The sequence below is a fragment of the Orcinus orca genome, chromosome 3 (genome assembly GCF_937001465.1).
Source record: "Orcinus orca chromosome 3, mOrcOrc1.1, whole genome shotgun sequence".
NCBI lineage: Eukaryota > Metazoa > Chordata > Mammalia > Artiodactyla > Delphinidae > Orcinus > Orcinus orca.
Window position 1 is genome coordinate 12,976,381 of NC_064561.1, and position 21,645 is coordinate 12,998,025.

The following is a 21,645-nucleotide window of genomic DNA, read 5'->3' on the forward strand; positions in this document are numbered from 1 at the left end:
AGGAAACAAAAGAGATGGGGGAGGGGGGAAGACCTCTAGAGCAGTGGTTCTCAAAGTGGGTCCCCAATGGGCCCATGGGAGAAACGCCCACTGCTAGGCCCACCCTGCTGCCAACACAACCCCAGTGGTCAGGCCCTCAGGGGTCTGACGCTGCTCAGGGCTGAGAACCACTGCTCTAGATTAAGACATCAAATGATCTTTTTTTTTTGCGGTACGCGGGCCTCTCACTGTTGTTGCCTCTCCCGTTGTGGAGCACAGGCTCCGGACGCACAGGTTCAGCGGCCATGGCTCACGGGCCCAGCCGCTCTGCGGCATGTGGGATCTTCCCAGACCGGGGCACGAACCCGCATCCCCTGCATCGGCAGGTGGACTCTCAACCACTGCGCCACCAGGGAAGCCCCAAACGATCTTGATGTACCACTTCGGACACTGATGAAATAAACAGGAGAAAAAGGTACAACTTTTATGAGATGAGTGGAAATCTGAACACTGGATATCTAATGATATCAAGAAAACTTAGGGCTTCCCTGGTGGCGCAGTGGTTAAGAATCTGCCTGCCAATGCAGGGGACACGGGTTCGAGCCCTGGTCCAGGAAGATCCCACATGCCGCGGAGCAACTAAGCCTGTGTGCCACAACTACTGAGACTGCACTCTAGAGCCCACGAGCCACAACTACTGAAGCCCGCGCGCCTAGAGCCCATGCTCTGCAACAGGAGAAGCCACCTAATTAGAAGCCTGTACACCACAATGAAGAGTAGCCCCTGCTCGCTGCAACTAGAGAAAAGCCGACACGCAGCAAGAAAGACCCAACGCAGCCAAACAAAAAAAAAAATGCTGCAGGAATTCCCTGGCTGTCCGGTGGTTAGGACTCTGCACTTTCACTGCCAAGGGCACGGGTTTGATCCCTAGTCAGGAAACTAAGATCCCACAAGCAAAACCAAAAAGAAAAGTTAATTTGGTTTTGGTATACTGGCATTGTGACTATTTTTTTAAAGTCTTTATTTTTAAGAAATATATACTGAAATATTTGTAGATAAAATGATAAAAATCACCATGCAGAACAACTCATATAGTATGATGCCATTTCTGTAAAGAAATATATATATCATGTTATTATATATAAATACTATACCTCTTCTATATATTTTATACATAGTATAAAATATGTAAGATATAATATTGTACATGTACATAACAGTTTATATTTTACATAGGAAAAATCTAAAGACTATATATCAAGTTGGTCATAGTTATCTCTGAAATTATGGAGAACTTTATAGGCTACATATCTCCAACAAAATTTTTATACAATACTTTTTGTAATCAGACAAAAAAATTTTGGAGGGAAAAATAGAGGTGAGTGTGACATCCCTTGAGCTTAGCCCTTGGGACTGAGGAGAGGGGCCCTGCCTGTGGTGCCCCACGGGAACGGTAGGTAGAGGGACAGGACCCTCACCGAGGAGGTCACCTTTGGTCCAAGGTCACACAGAGCTTGGGCTGCGGCTGGCTCTCAGTGCCCCTGCCCCGCACCAGCCCTGGTCATGGCCAAAGAGAGAACAGGACTCCTTCCACGAGGACTGAAGGTGAAGGTGGCGGGGCCCCCAGCGTCCCCGCCACCCCGGGCTGAGCGTGGGAAGCCGCCTGCCCTCTCTTTCCCGGGAAGGGTTAGCTGCACCATGGTCACCTCTTTGGTTTCCTCCAGGGTGTGGTAATGGAATGAGTCCCGGTCCAGGGAGCGCAGGAGGGATGCATGCAGGTGCCGGCTGGCCTCGATGAACTGCTGTGTCAGGCTCAGTTGCTGCTTCAGCACATCGTTGAGCGCGAACACGGTGGGGCTGTACGCTGTCAGGGCTGCACCAGGTTCCGTGTCAGTCGGCAGCCCCTGGGGCCCCATCCCCCTGGCCAGACCCGCTCCCCGCAAGGGCCCTGCAGCCCCCAACCGTGGACTGTGTCGGGATGCTCTCTGCAGCTGCTGCCACCTTCAGAAGCAGCAAAGGACTCGCCTATTCTGTGCCTCTCTCTATTCAGTAGTAAAGGAACCGCTCTCTTCGCTGACTTTGTGTGGATCTCACACCCTCAGCTCAGCTCCCAGGCAGAACCGGAAGCCTCACCTCGGCGTCCAACACAAGGAAAGGCGGCCAGTGACACGGCTCCCCAAACTGCAACCGCACAGTGCGAATCTGACACTCCTGAACTGTACACTTAAAAATGCGGAAGAGGGTAAATTTTACACTATGAATTTTTAAACACATAATTAAAATAATTTAAAATGCAATTAAAATATAATAATTAAATAAAAGTACAATTAAAAATAACTGCAACCGGGGCTTCCCTGGTGGCGCAGTGGTTAAGAATCCGCCTGCCAATGCAGGGGACACGGGTTCGAGCCCTGGTCCGGGAAGATCCTACATGCCGTGGAGCAACAAAGTCCGTGCGCCACAACTACTGAGCCTGCGCTCTAGAGCCCGCAAGCCACAACTACTGAGCCCGCGCGCCACAACTACTGAAGCCGGCGCGCCTAGAGCCCGTGCTCCGCAACAAGAGAAGCCACCGCAATGAGAAGCCCGCACACCGTGACAAAGAGTATCCCCCGCTCAGCAACGAAGACCCACTGTAGCCAAAAAATAAAATTAAAATTAAAAAAATTTAAAAAAAAAAACTGCAACTGTTAAAAATGATCATTACTAAGACTACACAGTAACATGGAAAAATTGTTGAGGTTAATATTGTGTTTAAAAACAGGAGATTTTTTTGAAGGATATAAATATTTCACATATTACAACCAATATATTTTAATATCTTCATCTTCTAAAAATGTTAAGAAAATGGAAATGGGGAAAAAAAGCAGGTTCTAGATGGATCCTTGCTTGTGTCATGCGAGTCATCAGCAGCCCTGCGGGACCTGACACAGACTGGGTTTCCCAAGGTGGCTGCTGGGCGTCTTCCTATTGCCCAAGGCTGGGCTGGGCCTCCCCAGGGCCCCACGACTCTCCCACACTCAGCAAGGAGGCAAGTGTCGCGTCCACAGGGCTGGGCCGCTCAGTACTGGCTGAGTGTCTTCCAGAGGAAAACACCTATGGATTCTGGACAGAAAGGCTCTGAGGGGAACACACAAAATAAAGATGGCCCTGTGGGGGTGGAAGGCTCATAGGTATGTTCCCGGTAGCCTTCCTGTTCTGTCCAACATCGGTGTCCTCGACCTAAGGGACCCACAAGGTGAGCTGGGCTGTTACCTTCTATGGCGTCTGCACTGATGACGTGGCTGGCGATGGGCGAGGGGTCCACATAGGCACCTCCCAGGGCTGGTCCGATGGCCGCTACGCCGGCCGCTGTCCCAAGGACAAAGGGGGAGAGGTGAGTGGGCAGGATTCAGAGCAATGACTTTCTCATCAACAGGTGTGAGGCTGAAATAAGCTACATGAATCTGTCCTTTTCTCTTTCTGAATGTGATGGCCACCCTCCTTGCTTTTTTAACCGTTACCCCTTTTAAAAATTTCCCAAACCTGCCTCCATCTTTCTGGTAGGTTCTCCCTGTTCAATATACAAGTCAGGTGTGCTGGCTGAAGTGGTCACCACAGCTCAGCACGGCTGACAACTGTGGCATCGTGCCCTCCCCTGGCTCTGCCCTCCTTCCACAGCTATTTGAGGGCTTCGGAATGTTCCCTGGATTCTAACTGGCTGGCTGATTTATGCTGCCTTTTTTCTCCCTCCTTTCAAAGTCAGGCCACGTCTAGGAAATCAGCACCACCAATGTTTTATGAAAGCATCTCTTTATTTTTTATTTTTCACTTTTTTTTAAAAACATCTTTATTGGAGTATAATTGCTTCACAATGGTGTGTTAGTTTCTGCTTTATAACAAAGTGAATCAGCTATACATATACATATATCCCCATATCCCCTCCCTCTTGAGTCTCCCTCCCACCCTCCCTATCCCACCCCTCTAGGTGGTCACAAAGCACTGAACTGATCTCCCTGTGCTATGCGGCTGCTTCCCACTAGCTAGCTATTTTACGTTTGGTAGTGTATATATGTCCATGCCACTCTCTCACTTCGTCCCAGCTTGCCCTTCCCCCCACCCCGTGTCCATCTCTTTAAATTGCAAAAAAAGAAACAAAAATGGGCACATTTGCTGCCCACAGGCTAGGCTGTCAGAAAGGCAGCAGGAGGACCTGGAGAGGGACACAGAACCAGGGTTTAAAATCCCCTTGAACACCTTCTAGTGATCTGAGTTGGCTCGTCTGACTGACCTTCCTCCCTGAGAAACAGAACAGTCACGCCCCAGCCAGGTGTGAGGTCCCAGCGGATGTATGACTAAGCCCCCAAATCCAAATGAACAGACAAAGGGAGAACCGCACCCCAGCGCACAGTCTGGAAACAAGCTCTGTCCGTATTGCGGGTGTTGTCTAGACAAGAAAAGGGAGCAGGAGACTCGCTAAAAGAAAGCGACCTTTCCATCCGCAAGGGCCAAGACCAATGCTGGGGACACGAGAAAAGATGAGCAGTGCCTGCTGCACCCCAGAAGAGAATCCACCGACAAACGCAGCGAGTTCAGACAACCAGCCAGCTGGGCCACACAGCAGCCCTTGGAGCCCCCATGCTGGGGCCCCACAAAGTGCCTGAGGACATGCTGTCCCAGAAGGCGGGTCCTGTCACCCTGGGTAACACTGACATTTGGGGCGCGGTCACTCTCTGGCCAGGCCGTCCTGGCCCCTGCAGGATGTTGAGCAGCACCCCTGGCCTCCACCCATAGGCTTCCCGTCGCCCAGACCTTGCCAATGTCTGTCCCCTGGGGCCAGGATCACCCCAGCTGAGAACCACTGCCTTAGCCTTCGGTTTGAAACCTTTCAGTGTTTTAGAGCTTGGAAGACAGTGGAGAGTACCCAAGGAGCCCCCTCTTCTGTGGGAGAGAAAACAGGGTGCTGAGGTCCCCCCAGCTGACTAATGACGACAACCCAGACCTCCTGGCCCCAGGGTTCCTGCCTGTCGCTGCCTCTGGCCTGCCCCTCCCTCCTCCAACCAACATGCTTACCCTTAGCCCACTGGTAGGTGAAGGCGGGATCGAGGGTCTGCACAGCCATCTCCTTCACCATGACTCTTGTAACACCCCTGGCCCACTTTTTCCGAGACTTGGGAGTTGGTGGAGGAAGGTCTGTCTTCAGGCTTGCAGAAAATTCAGACCAAGTCGCCAGCGTCCTGTCAGGAGACTCCTCAGAATGGGGCGTCGACTCAGATGCTGTTGGACTGGGGGATTTTTCAAAATCATCCGAATAAGCCGAGCTCACTGTGCTGGCCGTAGGCTCCTGAGACTTTGACCCCAGGCTAGAAGTGCCCTTGGGTCCAGGGGACGAGACGGACCGCTGGCTCAGGCACTCAGAAATCTTGCTTCCAGAGGGGGGGGCCCCAGCCCAGGGGTTTTTGCTGGATGCCTTTTCCCCCTGACCTTTCTAAAACAAAGGATGGCAGAGGTCACTGGAAAGTGTTTTCGAATGAACAAGCTTGGAATACAACTGCGTTAGGATGAGGACACCCCAAGGGCCCAGGAGGTGAGGGTCCACGCTGTCCTTCCTAGATTTAGGCAGGCTGAGTATCATGAGCTGAACTTTTTTTTTTTTTTTAAACATCTTTATTGGAGTATAATTGCTTTACAATGTTGTGCTAGTTTCTGCTGTATAACAAAGTGAATCAGCTATATGTATACATTTATCCCCATATCCCCTCCCTCTTGCATCTCCTTCCCACCCTCCCTATCCCACCCCTTTAGGTGGTCACAAAGCACCGAGCTGATCTCCCTGTGCTATGCAGCTGTTCCCACTAGAGATAAATGTAAAATAAATGTAATATCTATTTTACATTTGCTGGTGTATACGTCAAAGTTACTCTCAGCTGACCCTTCCCCCTCCCAGTGTCCTCAAGTCCATTCTCTACGTCTGCATCTTTATTCCTGTCCCTAGGTTCATCAGAACGTAGGGACAGGAATAGGTTCATCAGAACGTTTTTTTTTAAGATTCCATATGTATGTGTTAGCATGTGGTATTTGTTTTTCTTTCTGACTTACTTCACTCTGTAGGACAGACTCTACATCTACCCACCTCACTACAAATGACAATTTCATTTCTTTTTATGGCTGAGTAATATTCCATTGTATATATGTGCCACATCTTCTTTATCCATTCATCTGTCAATGGACGCTTCCATGTCCTGGCTATTGTAAAGACTGCTGCAATGAACATTGTGTACATGGCTCTTTTTGAATTATGGTTTTCTCAGGGTATATGCCCAGTAGTGGGATTGCTTGGTCATATGGTAGTTCTATTTTTAGTTTCTTAGGGAACTGCCATACTGTTCTCCACAGTGGCTGTTATCAATTTACCTTCCCACCAACAGTGCAAGAGGGCTCCCTTTTCTCCACACCCTCTCCAGCATTTATTGTTTGTAGATTTTTTGATCATGGCCATTCTGACTGGTGTGAGGTGATACCTCATTGTAGTTTTGATTTGCATTTCTCTAATGATTAGTGATGTTGGGCATCCTTTCATGTGTTTGTTGGCAATCTGTGTATCTTCTTTGGAGAAATGTCTATTTAGGTCTTCTGCCCATTTTTGGATTGGGTTGTTTGTTTGTTTTTTTGATATTGAGCTGCATGAGCTGCTTGTATATTTTGGAGATTAACCCTTGGTCAGTTGCTTCGTTTGCAAATATTTTCTCCCATTCTGAGGGTTTTCTTTTCGTCTTGTTTATGGTTCCCTTTGCTGTGCAAAAGTCTTTAAGTTTCATTAGGTCCCATTTGTTTATTTTTGTTTTTATTTCCATTTATCTAGGCGGTCGGTCAAAAAGGATCTTGCTGTGATTTATGTCATAGGGTGTTCTGTGTATGTTTTCCTCTAAGAGTTTTATAGTGTCTGGCCTTACATTTAGGTCTTTAATCCATTGTGAGTTCATTTTTGTGTATGGTGTTAAGAAGTGTTCTAATTTCATTCTTTTATGTGTAGCTGTCCAGTTTTCCCAACACCACTTATTGAAGAGGCTGTCTTTTCTCCATTGTATATTCTTGCCTCCTTTATCAAAGATAAGGTGACCATATGTGTGTGGGCTTATCTCTGGGCTGTCTGTTCCATTGATCTATATTCTGTTTTTGTGCTAATACCATACTGTCTTGATGACTGTAGCTTTGTAGTATAGTCTGAAGTCAGGGAGCCTGATTCTCCAGCTCCGTTTTTCTTTCTCAAGATTGCTTTGGCTTTTCGGGGTCTTTTGTGTTTCCATACAAATTGTGAAATTTTTTGTTCTAGTTCTGTGAAAAATGCCTTTGGTAGTTTGATAGGGATTGCACTGAATCTGTAGATTGCTTTGGGTAGTAGAGTCATTTTCACAATGTTGATTCTTCCAATCCAAGAACATGGTATATCTCTCCATCTGTTTGTATCATCTTTAATTCTTTCATCAGTGTCTTATAGTTTTCTGCATACAGGTCTTTTGTCTCCTTAGGTAGGTTTATTCCTAGGTATTTTATTCTTTTTGTTGCAATGGTAAATGGGAGTGTTTCCTTAATTTCTCTTTCATCATCATTTTTCATCATTAGTGTACAGGAATGCAAGATATTTCTGTACATTAATTTTGTATCCTGCCACTCTATCAAATTCATTGATTAGCTCTAGTAGTTTTCTGGTGGCATCTTGAGGATTCTCTATGTAACGTCTGCAAACAGTGACAGCTTTACTTCTTCTTTTCTGATTTGGATTCCTTTTATTTCTTTTTCTTCTCTGATTGCTGTGGCTAAAACTTTCAAAACTATGCTGAATAATAGTGGTGAGAGTGGGCAACCTTGTCTTCTTCCTGATCTTAGAGGAAATGGTTTCAGTTTTTCACCATTGAGAATGTTGGCTGTGGGTTTGTCATATATGGCCTATATTATGTTGAGGTAGGTTCCATCTATGCCTACTTTCTGGAGAGTTATCATAAATGGGTGTTGAATTTTGTCAAAAGCTTTTTATGCATCTACTGAGATTATCATATGGATTTTATCCTTCAATTTGTTAATATGGTGTATCACATTGATTTATTTGCATATATTGAAGAATCCTTGCATTCCTGAGACAAACACCACTTGATTGTGGTGTATGATCCTTTTAATGTGTTGTTGGATTCTGTTTGCTAGTATTTTGTTGAGGATTTTTGCATCTATGTTCATCAGTGATATTGGCCTGTAGTTCTCTTTTTTTGTGACACCTTTGTCTGGGTTTGGTATCAGGGTGATGGTGGCCTCGTAGAATGAGTTTGGAAGTGTTCCTCCCTCTGCTATATTTTGGAAGAGTTTGAGAAGGATAGGTGTTAGCTCTTCTCTAAATGTTTGATAGAATTCACCTGTGAAGCCTTCTGGTCCTGGGCTTTTGTTTGTTGGAAGATTTTTTTCTTTTTTTCTTTTTTTTTTTGCGGTATGCAGGCCTCTCACTGTTGCGGCCTCTCCCGTTACGGAGCACAGGCTCCAGACGCTCAGGCTCAGCAGCCATGGCTCATGGGCCCAGCCGCTCCGCGGCATGTGGGATCTTCCTGGACCGGGGCACGAACCCATGTCCCCTGCATCGGCAGGCGGACTCTCAACTACTGCGCCACCAGGGAAGCCCTGTTGGAAGATTTTTAATCACAGTCTCAATTTCAGTGCTTGTGATTGGTCTGTTTATATTTTCTATTTCTTCCTGGTTCAGTCTCGGAAGGTGGTACTTTTCTAAGAATTTGTCCATTTCTTCCAGGTTGTCCATTTTATTGGCATATAGTTGCTTGTAGTAATCTCTCATGATCCTTTGTATTTCTGCAGTGTCAGTTGTTACTTCTCCTTTTTCATTTCTAATTCTGTTGATTTGAGTCTTCTCCCTTTTTTTTCTTGATCAGTCTGGCTAACGGTTTATCAATTTTATCTTCTCAAACAACGAGCTTTTCATTTTATTGATCTTTGCTATCGTTTCCTTCATTTCTTTTTCATTTATTTCTGATCTGATCTTTATGATTTCTTTCCTTCTGCTAACTTTGGGGGATTTTTGTTCTTCTTTCTCTAATTGCTTTAGATGTAAGGTTAGGTTGTTTATTTGAGATTTTTCTTGTTTCCTGAGGTAGGATTGTACTGCTATAAACTTCCCGCTTAGAACTGCTTTTTCTGCATCCCATGTTTTGCGTCATCGTGTCATTTATTTCTAGGTATTTTTTGATTTCCTCTTTGATTTCTTCAGTGATCTATTGGCTATTTAGTAACATGTTGTTTAGCCTCCATGTGTTTGTATTTTTTACAGTCTTTTTCTTGTAATTGATATCTAGTCTCAATGCATTGTGGTCAGAAAAGATACTTGACATGATTGCAATTTTCTTAAATTTACCAAGGCTTGATTTGTGACCCAAGATATGGTCTATCCTGGAGAATGTTCCATGAGCACTTGAGAAGAAAGTGTATTCTGTTGTTTTGGGGTGGAATGTCCTATAAATATCAGTTAAGTCCATGTGTCATTTAAAGCTTGTGTTTCCTTATTTATTTTCATTTTGGATGATCTGTCCATTGGTGAAAGTGGGGTGTTAAAGTCCCCTACTATGATTGTGTTACTGTCGATTTCCCTTTTTATGGCTGTTAGCATTTGCCTTATGTACTGAGGTGCTCCTATGTTGGGTGCATAATTATTTACCACTGTTATATCTTCTTCTTGGATTGATCCCTTGATCATTATGTAGTGTCCTTCTTTGTCTCTTCTAATAGTCTTTATTTTAAAGTCACTTTTGTCTGATATGAGAATTGCTACTCCAACTTTCTTTTGATTTCCAGTTGCATGGAATATCTTTTTCCATCCCCTCACTTTCAGTCTATATGTGTCCCTAGGTCCGAAGCGGGTCTCTTGTAGACAACATATATATAGGTCTTGTTTTTGTATCCATTCAGCCAGTCTACGTCTTTTGGTTGGAGCATTTAATCCATTTACGTTTAAGGTAATTTCGATATGTATGTTCCTATTACCATTTTCTTAATTGTTCTGGGTTTGTTTTTGTAGGTCTTTTCCTTCTCTTGTGTATCCGCGAGCAGAACTCTTGAAACCCTTCAGCACGAGGCTGCTGCACTTAGCACTGATGCTGGCACGTGGGTGAAATCTGTTAAAGGGTCATTATTATGTATTATCAAAACATGTGTTGAGGAGGCTTCCCTGGTGGCGCAGTGGTTGAGAGTCCGCCTGCCGATGCAGAGGACACGGGTTCGTGCCCCGGTCTGGAAGGATCCCACATGCCGCAGAGCGGCTGGGCCCATGAGCCATGGCCGCTGAGCCTGCGCGTCAGGAGCCTGTGCTCCGCAACGGGAGAGGCCGCGTCAGTGAGAGGCCCGCATACCGCAAAAATAATAATAATAAATAAATAAATAAATAAATAAAATGTTAAAAAAAAAAAAACATGCGTTGATAATGAGGTGGTTACTAATATGGAAAGAATCACCATGGGGCGATGCAACAAGTACAGGTTAGTTGTGGGGAAGTTGAAGTGGGATCTGCTTTAATCTTCTGATATGTTAAGTAGCTCTATCTTGTTATTACCTAGATCAGGGTCTCTACCCATGGCACGCTGACATTTGAGACACGAACATTCTTTGCAGCGGGGGCCATCCTATGCATTGTGGGACTCTGGCACAGGACATCCCTGACCACTACCCACTGAATGCCAGTAGCACCCTGCACCCCAGTCATGACCACAGTGTTGCGAGACATTGCCAAGTGTCCCCTAGGGGAGCAATCGCCCCAAGATGAGAACCACTGACCTAAATGAGGCATAACGGTTGCAAGCTGTTCTACCCAAAGACCTAAAACGAAAAATCAGTTTTTTGTACTTACTTTCTGTTCCAAGTCTGATTTCTCACTGACGGCTGGAGCCAGATCATCAAGGGATAAAATGTTTATTCTCAAATCTGTAATCAAAAATGTAACATGCCGATATTTACTCCACATGCGTTTACCATCCTGTTGTAGGCACCGGGCTAAGTGCTAGGGACGGGAAGAGCAGAAGGCGTACAGTCCCTGTCCTCAGAAAGTGAGCCCAGGGATCCAAGCGCTTTTTCTCTAAAGGGCTAGGTCATAAATATTTTTGGCTTTTCGGGCTAGTCTGTCTCTGTCACCATTGCTCAGCTCTGCCCTCATGATTCAAAAGCCGCCACAGACCATGTGTAAACAAATGGGTATGGCTGTGTCCCAGTAAAACTTTATTTATAGGGACTTCCCCCATGGTTCTGCAGTTAAGACTCCGGCCTTCCAAAGCAGGGGATGCGGGTTCGATCCCTGGTCGGGGAACTGAGATCCCACATGCCACATGGTGCGGCCAAAAAACCAAAAACAAAAAACTTTATTCATAAAAACAGACGACTGGGCTTCCCTGGTGGCACGCTGGTTAAGAATCTGCCTGCCAATGCAGGGGACATGGGTTCGAACCATGGTCCAGGAAGATCTCAAATGCCACAGAGTAACTAAGCCCACGAGCCACAACTACTGAAGCCCATGCGCCCTAGAGCCCGTGCTCTGCAACAAGAGAAGTCACCCCAATGAGAAGCCCATGCTCCGCAACAAAGAGTAGCCCCCGCTCGTCGCAACTAGAAGAAAGCCCGCACACAGCAATGAAGACCGAACACAGCCAAAAATAAATAAATAAAACATTAAAAAAATTTTTTTTAAATAAAAGAAGAGCCAAGTATTGTGAACATGTGTGCAGGGGCCCTGGAGGTCTGCGAGGAGGGAGTTATAACCTCAAGGGGGTTGGAGACTTGGCTGGGGAAGGAGGAGCTGACACCAGGTCTGGCCACAGGATCTGCAGGACCCAGTGCAAAGGAAAAAAAAAAAACCAGACGGTGGGGAAATTCCCAGTTGTTAGGACTCTTCGTTTTCACTGCCGAGGGCCCGGGTTCAACCCCTGGTTGGGGAACTAAGGAACTAAGATCCCACAGGATGTGCAGTGAGGCCAAAGAACAAAGCAAAACAAAGAAACAAAACACAGACCACGGACCTCTCGGCCTCTGGCCTAGACAGAGGAGACGATCATTATGCAAGGAAGGACACCTAGTGACACATGTGCTTGAGGTAGAAGAGGGGGACTGGCACCTCGTCCTAAGTTCTCATTTAAAGCAAGTCAAGGACACTTAACTGTGGTGCCAGCTGGCCAGTCACCAGCACCCAAATGCCTTGGGTGCAGGTTACTCAGGAGGAGGAAGGCTCTGCGCAGTTCGGGTGTCCCAGCGGGTTTCTGCCCCATCAATATGTGAGCCCACTCCTCCCCAGGACGGGGGAGGCCGACTGGCTGCCAGTATTCGCAGGGACCCCATCATGTGGCTCATTTCAGGCCCGAGGCACAGAGGCTGTGTGTGTGTGTGTGTGTGTGTGTGAGCGTGCGCACACAACTGGGGATGGGAAGGGCACGGTGGGGGGGGGGTCCACCCTGCGGGGCCTCAAAACTCAAGCAGGTACATGATCCAATCATGGCTGAGTTGAACAGACACTTCCGAAGGGGGCCTAAGGTGTCTAGAGGCTTCCACGGAGGGCACATGCTAGGTTGGAGGGATGAGTCTCCCTGAGGAGGCAGGACGAGACCCCCAATTCTAGGAACAAGCAGGGGACAGTTAGCAGGAGCAGACGGGAGCAGGGCCCTCCCGCAGGTGGCACAGCGCTGGGGATGAGCAGGAGATGGAAGACTGAGCCATCTACTCTCTTTGGAAAGGTCAGCTGAGTGCAGCCGTCTGGCAGCATAAGACCCAGATCAAAGCCCAGCTCATCACTCTAGCATGAGGGTCTCGCCCCCGCCTCCGAGCTCTTCTAACACTGCCAGTTACCACAATGCACGTGACACGTAAGTCCAGAGATACGTTCATGGACAAAGCCTCTGAACTAAGCCATCCCAGCCGGCTCGGGCCAAGGCACTGCAGGAGACTGTGGACGAGCTCTCTGGAACAGTGTTGTCATTGGCTGAGGAATGACGTTATTGTCACATCAACCAACCTGGACATGCACACACTTACTGAGCAGGAGGCCCCACTGAGGCACTCCACAGGCACCAGCTCACTGACACAGCTCTGCCCCACGTTACAGATGTGGAGACCATGGCACAGAGAGCCTGACACTGCACGGCCAGAAAGAGGCGGAGCAAGGATGTCCACCTCAAGTATGCTGGACCCCAAACTCAGACTTGTACTCACCACTCCCTGCTACGTGCCTCCCTTGAGGCTGCATCAGAATGAGGGAAGGTGGGGTCTGGACACCGAGGGGGCCCTCCAGGCCAGCAGCGAGGGCTGAGGGGCAGCCTGGATGGGCGGCCCAGGAGGGCAGGAACTTGGGTCTGGCACCTGCCCCACCAGCTACACCCACCTTCTCACCCACCTGCCAGGCTGGCGTGGACACCCACTCACCAGCCCCTTGCGCCCAAAGATACGAAACCGTATCAGTGAGGTGCCAAATGGCATCCGGCCGATGGTGGCCCCTGAGGGGGCTCAAAGGGATTTCCTCACATCCGTGAGCCCGTTTAGCTGCCTCCTCCAATCCTCACGAGGGCGCGTGGCAGGGACTCTTGCTGGCCGTGCTTCTCCTCCCTGCCCCCTACGTGGTGGTACCTTGGCATCTTGAATATTTTGACCTGCAGGAATCTGAGACACAGCAGGGGCTGCAAGGACTCCCTGACCTTCTCCCCTGAATCAGGTCGTAAGGCTCTCAGGTAAGAAGATGTGCCTTCCCTCTACCTGGAGGAAAGGAGCATCCTTATGTCCAAGATGGGGGAACACTGAGCAACCCCAACTACATCCCCTCATCTACTACCCTTGGCTCATATCCTTCCATCTATCACATTCTCCCACAACTATTCTCCCATCAAACCTAGCAGAAGGCGCGACCGTTTCTTCAGGTTTCCATTTCCTTATGAAGGCTCCTGTGTCACATAAAACGTACATTAAATATTTATTTAATATCTGAACGCTCTTCTCCTGTTAACCTGTCTTTGGTCACAGAGCCCCAGCCAAGAACCCAGAAGGACACAAGGAAAAAGCTATTTTTCCTCCCCTACAACTGATTCACAGGCTACGGATCACCCTGGCACTTGGGGTTAGGGGACAGTTGGCTTGTTTGTCATCCTGTTCCTGACACCATGATGCCTGGCACGTGCTGGCACACAGCAGGTACTCGAGACACAGTTATTGAACTCGGATTTGATGATCAGGCACCAGATGGGAGAAATCAATGTTGGCTGCACATCTTTTTCTTTCTGCTCTTCCTTAAATACATACAATGTTAAAATAAAAATCACGTTCAATGATGGTGAAATAATAAAAATGTTTATGAGGGACTTCCCTGGTGGCACAGTGGTTAGGAATCCACCTGCCAATGCAGGGGACACAGGTTCGAGCCCTGGCCCGGGAAGATCCCACATGCCGTGGAGCAACTAAGCCCGTGCGCCACAACTACTGAGCCTGCGCTCTAGAGCTCGCGAGCCACAACTACTGAAGTCCGCGTGCCTAGAACCTGTGCTCTGCAACAAGAGAGGCCACCACAATGAGAAGCCCGCGCACCACAATGAAGAGTAGTCCCTGCTCGTCGCAACTAGAGAAAGCCTGTGCGCAGCAACGAAGACCCAATGCAGCCAAAAATAAATAAATAAATTTATAAAAAGAAAAGTTTGTGACTGGTTAGAGATTGGTTTCTTTTTCTGAAGTTAAAAAGGAAAGGAAGCAAATTTCTCTTTTACAACAAGGAAAACTGCATTGCCGTCCTCTTGCACGAGGCTCTAGAAGGATTTCTGTTTTTGCTCTGTCATTGGGTAGGGTTACTAGAAGAAGGCTTTAAAGACAGAACAAAAAAATCTGACATAGCCCCTCAACTAGGAAAGGAGGTCAGGAAGCCAAGGGTGTGACTCGCACCCCTCATGACAATACCCTGTGACCACCACACCAGGGATCCTAGAGGCGGTCTTGCCCTTCCTGCCCCAGGGTGACAACTCTGCGCAGGGATGAGGGTTACCATTTAGACTTTCATCGGTGGCTTCTGAGGGAGACTCATCCTGAGGCCCAGCCTCACTCCTTCTCGGGGAGGACGAGAGCTTGCCATCCCCCACTGTCGAGGGCACGGACTTCAGAAAGGCTCCGGGGATGGAAAGTGATGCCGTGTGGGAGGCTGTGTCCTCTGAAATGGGAATCTGTGGGGAGCGAGTCCTCGAGCCAGCACTGCGAAGGGTCCCATCTGCTGACCGTGAGGTTGGCAGACGTGATGTCGGAAATGGCTTTGAGCTGGAAAGATCCTTCCTGGGCAGCGAAAGGATTCTCAGTTGATTTGGGATCTGATCCTACTTTGGTGGAAACAAAAGAAGGGAAATTACCAAACATACGCTACATAAGTCCTTATCGGACATCATGGCTGGTGGAGAGCATGAGTCCTTGGTGATCAAATCATTATCCCTCTCTGCCCCTTTCTTTCCCTTCCCCTCATCTCTGGAAGTCAAGGTACAACATTTAGACAAGATAATACTGGGATTAGACATACTCCACAAATAATCAGAAAAATTCACTTTGCTTTCAAATACATATTGTTAATTACACATTTTCTAAACTAAGGCCCCTGAGAACATGGATCTTCAACAGAATCAAAATCAATATGCAGATTTTTCCCCTTAAAATGCAGCCTTCCCATCACTTCACAACAACTAGGATGGCTATAACCAAAAAAAATAAATAAATAACAAAAAATAACAAGTGTTGGTGAGGATGTGGAGAAATTGGAACCCTCATACACTGCTGGTGGGAATGTAAAACGGTGCAGTCACTGTGGGAAACAGTTTTTCTGTTCCTCGATAAGTTACACACAGAATTACTACAAGACCCAACAGTTCGACTCCTAGGTATAAACCCAAAGAATTGAAAACAGGGACTCAAACAGATACTTGTATACTATTCACAATCACCAAAAGGTGGAAACAACCCAAATATCCATCAATGGACAAATGGATAAATAAAATGTGGTCCATCCACACAACGGAATATTACTCAGCCATAGAAACGAATGAAGCACTGACACATGCTACAATGTGAGTGAACCTCGTAAACATCATGCTAAGGGAAAGAAACCAGACACAAAAGGCCACAGGTTGTATAATTCCATTACACGAGATGTCTAGAACAGGCAAACCCACAGTGACACAAAGCAGATTAGTGGTTGTTAGGGTCTGGGGGAGGGGGAAACAGGGAGGGATTACTGGGTAAGGGTCTCCTTTTGGCATGATGAAAACGTTTTGGAACTAGACAGAGGTGGTGGTTACACAACATCGTGAATGCACTTAATGCCACTGAACTGTTCATTGGCATTGAACAGTTGGAAGATGGAAATGCAGCCTTCCCAATTTAGTGATTCCCGTGTGGTACAACCAACAAATAGGCATGGATCACCAATGGCAGTGATCACAGCTGGTGTTGGATCAGTCATACAAAGTGCTGTCCTGGGGTGTATACAGCTACGAGGCTCCACATAGTGCAAAACTGCCTGACGTGTCCCAAATCCTGTCCCTTACAGAGCAGACCAGCAATGGGTACCCGTGATTGGCTGAAACCCAACCTCTCCTCATCAAACACTTTCTGAGTGTTTACGGGTGATGGCTCTCTTCAAAAGTCTCTAGTGCTATGATAGAAAGGTACACATGCAAAGTACATACAAGTACAAAATAAATACATGCAAACCTTACCGAGACTAGTTTTGTTTGTTCTTTCTCACTGACTTTGGTGCTAGTGAAACCCTGATTTGTGGATGCTTGTTTTTCGCTAGAAGATTCCATCAAGCTTCCTAGCAACTCTTTCATTTCCTCTTCATCACTGTCTGGAGAATCCAGTCTTCTAGGAGGTTTTTTCTCTTTGGGTGTTTGAAGATCCCTCTCTTTCCCAACATGTGCTTCAGGGGATATCTTTTCCACAGGTGCTTCTCTCTTCTTTAGAAACCTACTGACCTTCCCACTCGGCATGTCACTCTCAGGGACAGGAATTTCAAGGGCCTGTTTCTGGGAGGTTTTGTCTGTGTTCTGTGAAGAAAGGTCAACCGTCCTTCTAGGGGGATTTTCGTCTGCTCTGCTAGGAAGCCAGTCCTCAGAGGTCTTCAGGTCAGATTCCACGTCAGACAAATCCATCTGCACCTTCCGGTTCCTGATCTTGGTTTCTATCTGGGCCAGCTTTGTGAGCGCAGCGTTGGCCCTGACCTTCGAGGCAGTGGTCGAAGCTCTACCTGAAGAGAGCCAGGGCCCACTCCCCAGGAAAGCATTCTCTTTCGGGAATAAGTGTTTTCCACCCATAGTCTGGTTTCTTTTTAGAAATCTGCTTGGACCGGGTGCTATTTTGGTAAGACTTCTACTGATTTCCAAGTTCTGGATTTCTTCCATCTTTGAATCTTCTAAGGAAATATCACTGAAGTCGCCAAAGATATCACACACAGTACGGCCGGTTTTTCTTATTGAAGCCATTCTAGGGAGTAAAGAAAGAAAACTTACAGTAAGAATACCTGATGTTCAGACTGCACATTCAAATCTCTCAACGCTTCCCACCACCTGGGAGAGGCCACATCCCCCTTTGCCATCTGGCCAGAGCCTCCCCTTCAAGCCCGATGATGGCAACGAAAATAATAAGACACCTGGTACGTTATCATTGAACTATGCCGTTCAAGGCCAGGTCTTAAGTGAGACACGTTACATATTAAAGATGAGAGCCAGTGCTTCTCAGGCCCAGCAGTATGCCTAGCACTCTGCTCAGAGCTACAGTATCTCATTTAATCCTCACTCAACACTGAGAGTTGGTCGTTGTCATGCCTCTTTCATAGAGAAGAGGAAGGAAATGAAGGCCTCCACAGGTTAGGTCACCTGGCCAGCGAGTAACAGAGCCAAATTCAAAGCTCAGGCCAATTCCAAAGGTCCCACTCGCCCCTACAGTGCTTCACTGCCTCTCCAGTTACCCCACCTCTGCTCCGAGTGAGTCCTATTACCCAGTTGCACCCCGTCTGGTCTCCTCCTTTATCCAAGTGTCCTCAGTTCTCTCAAAAAGAGCTGTTGAAACACAATCTGTATATTTAATGAGCTCCCCAGAAATCTTATTTTACTTACAGTGTGAGAACTACTGCCCTGGGAGCAGGGATGGGGGCTATGGACAGACACAGACCCCCCCACCAAAGGTCGGCAATGTGTTGTATGTGTGTGCTGGCGTACAGTTTTCTGGGAAAAAGGGCCAGCGTTTTCATCATATTCTGAGTTCCCATGTGCCCCTGAAGGAATATGAACAATTCACTCCAAGATTTACCAAGGTTTCAAAAGATTTTAAAGACTTAAAAAAATGGAAAAATATGGCATGGGTGTGTGTTTGCTGTAGGCCCTTTAGTGAGGAACCTGGCAACAGCAATGAAAATGTAAAATGCACAGACCCTGTGACACCACAATTCCACATCTGGGAATTTCCCTACAATGCCCATAGAGATGTATGTTCAAGGGATGTCTTGTCAGCATCGTTTGTACTCATCAGAATCTTGATCCCATCCATACAGGCTCAATGAAGTCCAGATGACCACAGGCAGACAATGGAATACTATGCACCTGTTAAAAGGAATGGGGGAAGACCTGTGTGCAAGATAATGTCTCCAGCATAATGATCTGTGAGGCAGAAAAGATGCACAACCATGCCTCAGCTCCATACTGTTTGAATGTTTTAGCAAGGCCATTTGTTACTTTTATTTCAAAAAATTTACTGTGAGAACCCAAAAAGCCTTTTCTTCCCCCCACTCTGTCCACTTGGAAAACAACCTTATTGGGATTGCCAGACTAAATACAGGACACCCAGTTATTTGAATTTCAGATAAATAGCAAATAATTTAAGAAATATAAGTATGACCCAAATATTTTTATCCTAAAAGGTAATGTTCAAATTTTTTTAAATTTATTTATTTATTTTTGGCTGCTTTGGTTCTTCGTTGCTGTGTGCAGCTCTCTCTAGTTGCGGCGAGTGGGGGCTACTCTTTGTTCCGGTGCATGGGCTCCTCATTGCAGTGGCTTCTCTTGTTGCAGAGGATGGGCTCCAGGCACGCAGGCTTCAGTAGTTGCAGCATGCAGGCTCAGTAGTTGTGGCTTGCGGGCTCCAGAGCGCAGGCTCAGTAGTTGTGGCACACGGGCTTAGTTGCTCCATGGCATGTGGGATCTTCCCGCACCAGTGCTCGAACCCGTGTCCCCTGCATTGGCAGGCGGATTCTTAACCACCGCACCACCAGGGGAGCCCTAAATATTTTTATACTAAAAAACTATTTGTTGTTTATCTGAAACTGAAATTCAATTGGGTGTCCAGTATTTTGATTTGTTAAACCTGGCTACCATACATCTTATATACCTTTCAAAGCTGAGTTCAAATATTTTGTGCAAGGCATTTAACCCAGCCCCTAAGATTCTGTACAAGAATGAATTATTTTTATTATTTTACTGTCTGTTTCTCTGACCAGTGTGCTTACTTGCTCATCCCCATCTTAACCACCCCGTGTACTAAAAGTGCCCAGCACAGGCCTGACCACAGGAGTCAGTGAATCAAAAATCACACCCAAAAGAAACAGTGCAGAATTCCTAGTGTGAGTGACCCTGGTCAAGTTACTTAACCACTCTGTGCCTCAGCCTGCTCATCTGTAAAAAGGGAATAATAACTATTAGCCTCACAGGATTCCTATGTTCAGTGTGGGGCATGGAATAAGCATACAATAAAATTTAGATAGCAGTAATGACAGTATTTGGACTACCTGCATAACCGGCTAACTTTTAGCTGGAAGGACATGGTGAAGGGGAAGTAGAAAGCACTGGAACAACATCAACAGCTATCCTTGTGAGTATTTTTGTAGGCAAGGCCCAGGGCACTATGTGGGTCAGAGGAAAAGCCTGACCACCAGGCCAGGTTTTCTGGCATCTAGTTCTTCTGAAAGTTTCCCTAGGTTTAAAAAAAATTTTTTAATAAAAAAATTAATTAAAATAAATAATTTTTTTAAAAAGAATTTTAAGAAAAAGGGATTTCTCTCTGGTGGCCTAGTGGTTAGGATTCCAGGCTTTCACTGCCATGGCCTGGGTTCAATCCCTGCTCCAGGAACTGAGATCCCACAAGCTGCACGGCACAGCCAAAATAAATAAATAAAATAAAATAATTTTAAAAATAAATCAATAATGTTTAAAAGGGTAAATTTCATGTTATGTACATTTTACCACAACTAAAATATATATTTTTTAATTAAAAAATTTTTATTGAAGTACAGTTGATTTACAATATTGTGTTAGTTTCATAAATAGATGTATTTTTAAAACACATAATTAAAAATAAACCAATAGGTAAAAGATGTGAACCAATATTTCACCAAAATATATATATATATAAATGGCCAATAAGCACATGAAAAGATGTTCAACATCAGCCATGAAGGAAATTCAAATCAAAACCACTATAAGATCCACTTCATACCTACGAGGGTGGCTATAATCAAAACTACAGAAAATAACAAATGGTTGGTGGAGGGTATGAAGAAATTGGAACCTTCATACCCCTTTGGAAGAGACTATAAAATGACGCAGCTGACAACCTGGAAAACGGTCTGGTAGTTCCTCAAAAAGTTAAACATCATTACTTTATGATCCAGCAATTCTACTCCCATGAAGCCCAAGATAACTGAAATGTAAGCAAATGTTCATAATAGTTCTTATTCATAATAGACAATAAGTGGAAACAACCCAAATATCCATTAACTAGTGAATGGATGAGAACTGAGGTCCATCCATAAATGAGATACTACTCAGTAATAAAAAAGAACAAATAATGACACACACAACACGCATATACGTCAAACACACCATACTAAGGGAAAATACCAGATGATGCAAAAAACCACACACTGTATAATTCCAGTTATAAGGATTGTCCAGAAAAGGTAAATCTATAGACTCAGCCCATCAGTGGTTGCCTGAGACTGGGAGTGGTAGCGGAGATAGACTGCAAAGGGGACACTTGGGGTGACTGACAAGTTCTAAAGCTGGATGGTAGTGATGTTTGCACCACTTGGTAAATTTACTAAAAATAACGGGAATTGTACGCTTAGAAGGGGTGAACTGTATGGTATCTAAATGAATTATCAATAAAGTTGTTAAAAATAAATAAACCAAAATTTGAAAACACAGTCGCCCCTCAGACCATCGAGCTCTTCCCCCAGGCCTGGAGCGACCCACATCGTACCACGCTCGCTCATGGGCCCCAGACGAGGAAAATGAGGCGCTAGGCCGCTCTCCCGCCGCCCGACCTGCCCAGCCCCGGAGCGCGTCCCGTTTCCCTGCAACTCCTCTCCCGAGCCCGGGCATTAAGCCCGGCCACCGCCCAGCCAACCCCGCCAACCTCCTCCCACGAAGTCCTTCCGCGGACGCCGCCACCGCTCTCGGCCGGACCCTCGGGCCAGAAGGGACCGTTGACCCCGGCAAAGGCGCCAGGGCGAAAGAGACTACACCTCCCGGTGCACCCCGCGCCCCAACGACCAATAGCGCTCCATGTCACTATCGCGAGGCATCATGGGAATGGTAGTTTGAAGGGGGACACGGCGTGCACCGCGCGTCAAGGCCCAATGGTGTCTCGGGTCATAAT

The 21,645-nt window shown here is 46.5% G+C and overlaps 1 protein-coding gene across 9 annotated transcripts in view; it reads right to left on the bottom strand.

The window, feature by feature from the left end:
• Positions 1-21,516, bottom strand: part of C3H19orf44 (chromosome 3 C19orf44 homolog) — a 25,462-nt gene extending 3,946 nt beyond the window's left edge. For 7 of the 9 annotated variants that reach the window (XR_007476665.1, XR_007476664.1, XM_033401526.2 and 4 more), the window contains exons 1-7: positions 21,403-21,516; positions 16,713-17,478; positions 15,002-15,323; positions 10,853-10,926; positions 5,032-5,446; positions 3,235-3,330; positions 1,686-1,852 (exon numbers count right to left, since the gene is read on the bottom strand). Coding sequence is in view for 7 of the 9 variants with exons in the window: in XM_033401526.2 (XP_033257417.1) it covers positions 1,686-1,852; positions 3,235-3,330; positions 5,032-5,446; positions 10,853-10,926; positions 15,002-15,323; positions 16,713-17,477 (1,839 nt within the window). In the remaining 2 variants the exon portion in view is untranslated. The other 2 variants (XM_049708294.1, XM_033401529.2) reach the window with 2 other exon arrangements.
• Between the last annotated feature and the right edge of the window lie 129 nt (positions 21,517-21,645).